At 57.2% G+C, this 9,632-nt stretch overlaps 3 protein-coding genes across 3 annotated transcripts; all 3 read right to left on the bottom strand.

Annotated features, from left to right (window-relative positions):
* Window positions 1–552: 552 nt before the first annotated feature.
* On the bottom strand, window positions 553–3,378 carry JKF63_03658 (uncharacterized protein; the record flags this gene model as incomplete). The annotated part of the gene is made up of 1 exon (XM_067899659.1): window positions 553–3,378. One exon carries the CDS (start codon window positions 3,376–3,378, stop codon window positions 553–555), a length of 2,826 nt encoding a protein of 941 aa, XP_067755898.1.
* Window positions 3,379–4,698: 1,320 nt separating this feature from the next.
* Window positions 4,699–5,916, bottom strand: JKF63_03657 (uncharacterized protein; the record flags this gene model as incomplete). Its single annotated transcript, XM_067899658.1, has 1 exon — window positions 4,699–5,916. The coding sequence occupies one exon, from the start codon at window positions 5,914–5,916 to the stop codon at window positions 4,699–4,701; it is 1,218 nt and encodes a 405-aa protein (XP_067755897.1).
* A 1,188-nt stretch (window positions 5,917–7,104) lies between these two features.
* On the bottom strand, window positions 7,105–9,069 carry JKF63_03656 (uncharacterized protein; the record flags this gene model as incomplete). Its single annotated transcript, XM_067899657.1, has 1 exon — window positions 7,105–9,069. One exon carries the CDS (start codon window positions 9,067–9,069, stop codon window positions 7,105–7,107), a length of 1,965 nt encoding a protein of 654 aa, XP_067755896.1.
* Window positions 9,070–9,632: the final 563 nt, after the last annotated feature.

Here is a 9,632-nt window from a genome sequence, read left to right as displayed (position 1 = left end):
GGGGACAGAAAAAAAAAATAAGGGAGGCGCAGCAAATCATGAAAGTACAGTGAAGCAACGGAAACATATGAGGTGAAAGCACAGGTTTTACGTCCAGCACTGCGACACAACACGGCGCTTTCGGTAGCGGCGGTGGTGTGTCAATGCAGATGGGGGGAGGGGGAGGGGGGGGAGGGGGGAGGGGATAACGGAGCCGTTGCTGCCGATTGATTCGGGGCTGAGACTTCAAGGGGGAAAAAAAAAACAAAGGGTGGCCCCCCCCCCTATAAGAGCTGAGTGGTGAAAGGGTGAGGCCCTCAAATGAGGTAAAACGCATGAGTGAAAGGCCACCTCTCCGGGTGCGAGCGAGGGGGGGGCCGCCCGTCAGCGATATGCTGCGGAAAGACGACGAACGTATCGGCGATGCGACGGCGACCGGTCCGAGCGACAACGAAAGCGAAAGGCGGCAGTGAAATCATGGCTGCGGTGAGAATTACTCAATAAACCGCCCGATTATGATGGCAAAAAAAGGGGCACTGGCGGTGGTGGTGGTGGTGATGGTGGTGGACGCGGCTAAACTTCCCAGGGAAGTTTAAATTCGTTCATGTACTCGTTGACTGCCCGCGATCCTGCGGTGACTGGCTCGCCGGCAGAGTGAGCCGTTAGCGCCGTCCCACCGCTGCCCCTACCCCTCGAAGCTTCGGTCAGGAAGAAAGTCTCGGACACCATCGAGGAGGCGGTAGAAATGCTTTCTTCCACTTCGGAAGAGAATGAAAACTGGTGCGGTCCAACGGATTCCCCTAATTGCTCTGTCTGAGGAGGTCGCGTGCAGTGGCCAACACCGTTGCCACCCTCCTCATACTGAGGACACCCGTTTAGCTCTGAGGAGACTCCTACCTTCGCAGCTGCACAGTCGACTCCACCAAACAATAAACTTTCCGTGTGTGGCGACTCAGCGGGGGTTCCGAGACGATCGCTCCCAACGCGGTCGCCAAACAGGGCCTTGGGCACTGACAGCGCGGATGCCAGTGAATCAGTGATGTCTGTTAGGAACCCCTCTGGCATACCAATCGAGCGCGCCACTCTTTCCTGTGGGCTGCTGGCACCCTCTGCCGATGTCCCCAACGGCTGGTACAGAATCACTCCGGGGATTTGCGGCAGCGGGGCGGCTAGACTACGTGACGAGAGCGTTTTTGTCAGACCTCCTGCCGTGACGTCTTTCAGCTCCGTTCCTGGAGGCACGGGGTTTACGGTGGGCGAGTGCGCGTCTGACAGCACCTCGCTCCGTCGCACCGAGTCTTCGAGGGAGGCGCCGTCATGCCCGGCGGTGTTGGTTTTGCCAGAGAGAGTGCCAAAGTGGTCGGATGGAGTGCTTCTGGGATAGCGGCAGGTCGTGTTTCTCTCGTCGTGTATGATGCGCGAACGAAGCTCGGAGTCCGAGAACAGCCCCAGCCTCCTCCAATCTCCCTCGTTCTCGTGACAGCTTAGTTTTGAGAGAGAACAAGACAACCTCTGCTCGAGATCTTTCTGCTGTTGCTCCCAGTACACTTGCCTTGCGGCGTTAGCCCCGGGGGAGAGAGTCGGGTCCATATCGAGAAGCCGATCAATGCCAGCGCTTTGTGCCCCGATGCCAGTCGTCGTGGGGATGATAGTGGCAGCTGCCGTGGGCGAAGACGCGCCGTCGCTGCAATTCAGTGTCGATAAGGGCTTGGGCAGATTCTCCGCACTTGCTGTCTTGCCCACATCCTCCTTGGCCGCGATTTCGCGCGCATCCTGTAGCGTAAAAGCGCGCTCACCAGAACTGGGGTTGTGGGCCACTGGTTCGACCTCCGCAAGGACACAAGGCTCCCCTAAAAGTGCCCCAGCCATCTCATGGCGATGTGAGGGTTCGATCATCTGCCTCAAGTCCAGTGGAAGTGGCGTGAAGGAGCCCTTCGATGAACCCTCCGCATTGTGAAGGGCACGACCATTGTTGCGCTTACAGCCTCCCGGATTGAGACTGCTGCTGCGGGGCTTCACAGCACGACTCGCCAAAACCCGACCGCGGCGCTGATGCAGTGCGCCCGCATCACCGGCACCGGAGCGATGCGCGTTTGGTGGAGAGAGTGACTTCCCTGCATTGTTCTGGGGTGTGTGGCGGCGCGCCAGTTGAGGGCGCCGCGCCGGTCGCTGGGGTGGGGGGACGGGTGGGGGGGCTGCGATGCGGTAGTGGGCGTGCGACTGTCCACTCGCCGTCCCTTGGCCGCCGCCAGCATGCGGCCACCGCCGTCTCTGGTTTGCTGCGGCGGCGAAGGGTGAGAGCGCCTGTGCAGCCAAGTCGGCGCGCTGCATGTCATGGAAACGGGCTTGCAGTGTCTCCAAGAGAGCAGACCGGCCGTCGTCTTGCCGCCTTTCAAAGCGCACCTTGACTGGCGATGACGTCAAAGATGATAGTGATGGAGTTTTCGGTGTGAAGCCCAGGGTATTTTGAGTCACACACAACGCATGAGGGCCACCGTAGTACTGGAGCAAGCGCTGTGCCTCGTACTGGTGGATCGTGGCGAGAAGCACGCGGTGCGCCTGTGCTGCTGGGAGCTGTGCCAGCAGCCGAACCAGATCCTCGCACTGCTGGTGTTGTGAGGGGGTAAGCTCGACAGGCCAGCTGCCCTCCTCCAGTGAAGATGTTAGGGGAACCAGCGAAGTGGTCGTGTCACGAATGATGCCCTGATGCTCCGCTGGCGAAGGCAACGCTGGGGGGAAGTTATGTAAATATGCATTGATCTCACCGCCATGATCGTATACGGGGGAGTGGTTGGAGGAGCGACGGGACAAGTTTGGAGACACTGTTGGTGCCCTCCTATTGACTGGTGTTACAGGTGCTGAGGAGGAGTCATACGCTGACGCGGATGGCTGCTGGCACACTGGTGTAGAAGTCACCTCATACTCGTGGGAAGAAGAGACGGATTGCACCTGAGCTTGCTTCGGGTGCTGTTGCGAGTAGTAGTGAAACGCAATCGCGTCCGCGGCGCAGCTGTCATTCGCTGCAGATCGTCCTGCGTATGCACCTGCCGTGCCCGCCCGCTGCGGGGACAAACGCCGCGCACCGAGACTACACGCTACCTCGCGGTAGCGTGAGTCGCCGCCTCGGGTGCCGTTGTGCACGCTGTGGTGCGGTTTCTCATATGACGACGGATAATGAAGTCGACCACATGGCTCCGGTATGTCACTCACAGAATGACGGTGCGAATCGCTTAACAGACTCGCCCGTTTAGGGGAATGTGTGGCACCAGACGAATGTGCTGACGCGTAACGACGAGGTGGCGGATGGTGTGCATTTGGAAGCACCTGTGTGCCAGCGCTACATTCTTCACACAGCACCAACAAACGTGTGCGGTGTCTCGACAAAGGAGCGCGGGCCATGCGTTCTATATATATATATATAAAGAGGGAACGAAGAGCTTAAAGGAATCGAATTAGTACGACAATCATATGATGTGTCGTGATGAAGGGAAGGAGAGCGAGGGGGGGTTGTCCTGTAGCGTTTGGCCTCATCTGTTTGCGTTGCCTTCTTCTATTGGCTCTCCCTCCCTCCCCCCTTTGTGGCGAGAATGGCGCCGGAGGAGAGGGGGGAATTATACCGACTGCGTCCACGCCCCTCTCTTTTCTCTCCCACTGGCTCTCTGTTTCACGCTCCTACTAGAAAGAGCCACCGAGCACTAACATTCCCTGAGAGGACACACTTCGGTGTTTGTTTTTGGTGTGCTGTGCTGTGGAGAGGGAGAGAGAGATGCAGACATACAAACCTCTATAAACACACACACATACATACATATGCATGCATGCATGCATACATGCACACCCACACACATATATATATATATTGTGGGTGTGTATTGTGTGTATCCATGTCAAGAGCTATTCTTTTTTATTGGATCTCATCTCGGTTACGCTTCAGTTAAAGGGGGAAAAAAGGAGTTACAATGCCGTCAAGAGTACGCCCTGTGTGAACCTATAGATAGAGCCTCGGCGTGTGTCAGCCTGTGTGTGCGTGTGTGCGTGTGTGTCAGCGTGTGTGTGTGTTTGTCTGCTGATTTCAATGGACGGATCCGTTTAGTGGGGCTATAAAAAAAAAGAGCCAACCAAGCCCTTTCCCAAGACACAAAAATTCAAACGCAAGAATGACCAACCAAAAATACGCACGCGGAGGGGAATACAGACACACACACACAAACACGCAAACATATGCGGGTGTATGTCGATACATCGCAGCGACTCGTGGAGATGGTCCCCCATAAGACCTTTGCTCACGTCTTCACTCGCACATCCCCTCACCTCACCCACAAATACACAAATGTTGCCTGCGTCCTCTGCGCCACAGCATTAGCAGGCGCGGGGAGCAGGGCTGGGAACCAGAGACACCGCCGTAGACGAGTGAAGGAGAGAGTGCGAATAGACGAATGGAGAAGTGTAGCGCGACCAGGCACCTCCGCAGCTGTGTCTGTGTGTGTGTGTGTGTGTGGAGGAGGGGGGGAGGGGGGGGTAAGGAACACTTGAACGGGGTGCCGCGCTGCAAATAGCGGATTCGGATACCGAGCCGCACGCACAGGGCGGTGTCTGTTGCTTGTCCGTCTGAAAGCGTCTCCGTGGAAGTGTACCCCGGGAGAGGGGAGGGGAGAGGGGAGGGAGAGGGGAGGGGGGCGGCAAACGACGGAGAAACGAGCAAAGGAAGGGAACTCTGGTTTACCGAAGAACAGTGTCTAGCTTATCATAGATGAGCGACTCTAGCGAACGCGTCTGCGGCTCCACGTTCAGCTGCTCGTTCACAGAGTCGATCTTCGCGCGGTGCTTCACGGACTCACTGATAAGGTTGACCAACCACACCTCGGCATCGGCCTTGGACATGTCCAACTGCTCCGCCACATACGGGATGGAGACAACAGAGTGTAGCGACATGTACTTGCTGAATATCATCCGCTTGGCATTCTCAAGGAGTTCCTCCTCGTAGTCAGCCAGGAAGTAGTCTTCCTGCACCATGCGCCGCACCTCGGGTAGCAGAGCTATAGCATCCTCGAACGAGGCCTTCTGAATGAGACTCACAAGCTTCGTGAGGGGGTCCGAGTACTCGTAGATGGACTCCACCAGCTCCGCGGCGCTAACAAAATTGCTGTAACGGGTGCGGTGCAAGAGAACAGCAGCGCAGATATACCGCAGATAGTGAGGACACACCGTCTCGACGGTCTTGCGGTATGTCTGGTCGTGGCGGTGATCGAAGATGAAGTACAGCAGTTGCAGTGAATACTGGAGACCGCCTTTGAAGAAGGGGAAGAGCACCCAGTGCAGCAGCCACACACGCGCACGCACTGTGGTGGTGTTTGGGGCACCGAAGAGATCCTCCTCGCTGGCGTTGTGGGCACGACGAATCTCCTCTGCAATCCGCATCGCCGACTGCCAGTTGACGGCGCCAATGTCACTCATCAGCTTACCCCATAAAATTGTATCGGTGCGAAGGTTGTCGTAGCCGCTCACGCACTGGCACAACGTCAGCAGCTCCGAGGCATCACCGTAGGCACCGGTGTCGTAGTAGAGGTACGCCAACTTGTAAACCGAATCCATAACTGCCGCCGTGATGCCCTTTTTCTCGGATAGGAACTCGTGAGACAGTTCGCCCTGCGTGCGACGTTCGCCTATCTCCGTCTCAGTAAGCTTGAACTGGTAGGTGCTGTGATCATCCTCGGACTTGTCGAAGAACTCCTTTAGCGCCGGCTGGGCGTCAGCAGTGGTCTTCGCCATCTTCTCCTCCGTCTCTGGCTTGATGCTGCCATCGGCGTTCAGCCCTGTTGTTTCAATCAGCTTCATCATGGCATCCTGCACATCCTCGCCGTTCTGCGCGTAGTGGTTGAGTAGACCCAGGGCAAGGTGCTTGTCCATGTAGGGCAGCAGCTTCGTTAACATGTCCATTGTTGCGGCGTGAAGGGAAGGGGGGATTTTTTTCTTCGGTGGCGGCTTCCCGTCTTTGTTGCGACTGCTCAAGAAATCCTACAAAAGTGTGATCACCAGTACGTGCACGCAAGCCTCAAACCCGTACGGATGAAGTGAAGTGTGCACGAAGAGGAAAGAAAAGAGTTCGTGGACGGCAAAACGCGCTCTCTCCTTTTTTCTTCCGTTTTTTTTTTCTTTTTGAGTGTGTACACGTTTGGTGTATATGTATATATATATATATATGTATACACAAGCGAATGTGTGCTTGACTAATCTCTGTTGTTTACAGCCAAGGGCAACGCGTTCATGAAAAACGCATCATACGGGAGAATACCAATGTGTTTGTGTATGTAGTGAAGAGGGGGGGGAGAGTGAAACAGAGGCATGGGAAAGAAGCGGTGGAGAAAGGAAAAGGGTGGAAGCAAATGCATCAGTCTGTGTACCTGCGGCGACATGAGCAGTGTGTGTGTGTGTGTGGGGGGGGGGGGACGATAGCACTGGGAACAAGTGCGGACACCCACAGCTCTGGTGTAGTGACGACAGGTACATGGGGAACGCGCGCGCAGACTGTCAGAGAGCATGAGCGCCACGGCCTTGATATTGGCCGCCACCTGATTTGCCCTCTCCTCGTGGATACATTTCATGGGTCGTATACGACTTGGCTGTCTGTGCATTCTCGCTCTCCATGGGCGTCTGCTCCCAGGGAGGACCGCAGACGGCTCCCTGCATATAAAAAAAAAAGCAACGAAATATAACTTCAAAAACTAAACGAGGAAACATGTGCTGGTAAAATGACCCCAGCGCATTGTATCGAGAACGCACACCACGATGATGCAGGTGTCCTCTGTGCGGAACGACGTTGTTCTTGCTCACGGAGATACCAAAGGCACTACCACCCACTACCACCCCTCTTTTCATGGAGTGTACCTACCTTCTATGATTGTATAACACGCCGCAGCTTCTGCCATGCTGCGCGGAGCGTCTCGCTAAACCTTCTATGTGAATGCTTGCACATATGTGCCAGTGTATGTGTGTGTGTGGAGGGGGTGAGCAACAAGTGAGAGCTACAAACAACATAAATAATGAGAAAGCCGATCTCGAACGCTCCTACCCCCCCCCCCGCCGCCGCCGCCGCCGCCGCCCTTATCGCTATCAGACTGAGGGCCTTCAGGTACGTATCAGATCAAGCAGATCGTTGTAAACAGCCTCACAGTAGCGGTTCTCCATCATAACCTCCCGCAGCACATCTTGCACTCGCAGCGCGTCGTTGTGGCGCGCTTGCTCCAGACGCACCTTGCGTATCTGGGCTGATTTGGCGTCCATTTCGTGCATCAAACGGCGCATCTCCTGACTCGCCGTCACAGAGTGACCGTGCGGGTCACGCAGCTGGCGCTGGAAGCGTCGGTACTCGACACGTAACTCAGCCAGATCAGTGATGAGAGCCCGGCAAGCGGTGTTTAGGGCGGCTCCGTGCAGACCGTCCGCTGCCGGTGGCGGGGGCGGTCGTGGTTGTGCAGGGAGGGGGACCCGGAATGAATGTGGCGCAGTGCTGGGCACGCCCCGATGTGGAGGCAACCGCGGGACTGCGCTCGCCTGCTTGGCTGCTGCGGTGCCCTCTCCGCGGGTACGCAAAGAGAATGAGCAGCACCCGAGCCGGTGTGGCGAGGCCTCGCCACACCGATGCTCATCACGATGCTTCACGCACGGCGAATGCGAGCGCGGGTTCGTTGTGGAGCTTGCTTGGGTATGTGCAGGGGCTGGACACAAGCAACACGACGAGGACCCCGTCGCTGTGGACGTGTAAGAAGTGGTAGTGGGGGTGGTGGTGGTGTCCGACGAGGTTGATGAAGACAAGCCGAGCGAGTCTTGACAAATGTGGTGGTGAGGGTGGTGTCCATGCCGCGCAGGCGTTGCGGGTGCGCAGGAAATGGACGAGGTGCACGCATCTGGGGCAGGTGGCGGCGATGATCGCGACGCACTCACGCCTCTGCGGTGCTGCCGATACGGTGACGTCACCGCCGTGGAGATGCGGGCCATGTCAGTCGACCCACGCCCCACGCGGCGGTAGTATAACCGCGGCCGTAGGTAGTTCTCGCGCTGGATGGTCGCCACCATCGCCTCGATGTGGTGAGAGCAGGGAGAGGAAGCGCGACAGGGGCTGCAGGCATCCCACGGCCCGCTGGGCACAAAGTGGCGGCGCAGGACCCGACGCTTGGGTGAAGAAGACCCACCCTGGGCGTTGGGCGACACATCGCTATGTGAACAGCACGGCTGCCGGGTAAGCTGCGGTGACGCTGCGAGGGATCTGCTTGACGGTGGTGTTTCCGCCCAACCCCCCCTGGCACAGTTTGCCGGCGCTGTCACGGATTCCATTTGCTCTCGACCACCTTCGAAGGCTCCCCCATGCGGTCCCGTCAGTGCATCCGCCGCCTCAGCGCTCCGTAGGCGATCCTGTAGGGAGCGCACCCTACTGCGCAGGTGCTCTTGATCACGCAAGCAGGCGGCAAGGCTTCGACGATGCTCCTCATGCGAGGCCTCTGTCTCCGCTATACCACGCTGCAGCTCTGCCCATTCCTCGTGCAACTTTTTCAGAGCCGATCCCGACTCGTCTTCACGCGCGTTGTCACTGCGGTGTTCCTGTAGCTCTACCAATCGCACCCCCTCGTACCGCTGCTGCTGTTCAGCGACGCGCCCCAAGAGCTCGTGGTTCGCCTCGAGCGTCTCCTGCAACTGAGCCCGCAGCACATCCTCACGATGGCAGCGGATAGCACGCTCCTTCTGGGCCAATTGAGTGAGCTCGCGTCGGTGTTCCTCGAAAGCATCAGCCGAGCGCTGACCCAGTCGCACGTAGTATTGCCGCTCCTCCTCCAAGACTTTTGTACGCCTCTCAAGACTCGAAAGGGACAACGGATCGCCCTCGGCGGCTGTCGTATCGGCAGGGGGTTCAAAGCCGATGACAGATGAACGGCGCACCGGATTTGAAGCGGGAAAGGTCAAAGACAAAGACGAGGAGGAGCACGGCGTCACGGGTGCCGTACCCTCGTGTCGGATTGAAGAGAAGGCGGAGGAGACGATGGAGGGCTGCGAGGACGGTAGCGAATGGTGTGCCTCTAGCAGGGGGTCAATGGACATCTCTACAATAGCTAAAGCGCGTCAACGCCTCCCCCAAACACGCACATACATGAATGGACACGTGCGCACCGCTGCGAGTGAAGCTCAAGTCCTCTATGCCTTTTGGTTTTCTCTATTTGCTAGATTACTTCTATAAATGACTCCCACCCCCTCTCTTGGAGGCTCGAGGGTGCTCTTGTATATGTGCGTGTGTGTTGTGCGTGTGTGTTGTGCGTGTGTGTGTGTGTGTGCGTGTCTGGTGTTCACGTGAGACGGCAAAACAGAAAGTTGGTAGGTTAAAGACCACCCGGTGCGCAGCACTAGAAGGGGGACTAAAGCACCAGCGCACACACTATAGAGGAAAACCTCACTCGAGTGTACAACACCCCTGACCTTTAGCGAAATAGTGGGATGGCAGAAACAGGAACGATGGGTCGGGCGCGGGGAGGGAGAGAGGGGGGGAGGGGAGGGAGGAAGGGAAAGGGGAAGGGGTGAATAGAAACAAATACTGTGCACTCTGTTCTGGCAACTTTATTCGATCCTCCTCTCCTCTCCGCTTCTTTGAGGTCTCACACATGCCTGGA

The sequence above is a fragment of the Porcisia hertigi genome, chromosome 28 (assembly GCF_017918235.1).
Source record: "Porcisia hertigi strain C119 chromosome 28, whole genome shotgun sequence".
Lineage (NCBI taxonomy): Eukaryota > Euglenozoa > Kinetoplastea > Trypanosomatida > Trypanosomatidae > Porcisia > Porcisia hertigi.
Note: the sequence above shows the minus strand (reverse complement) of the source record. Positions and strands in the feature narration are given on the sequence as shown.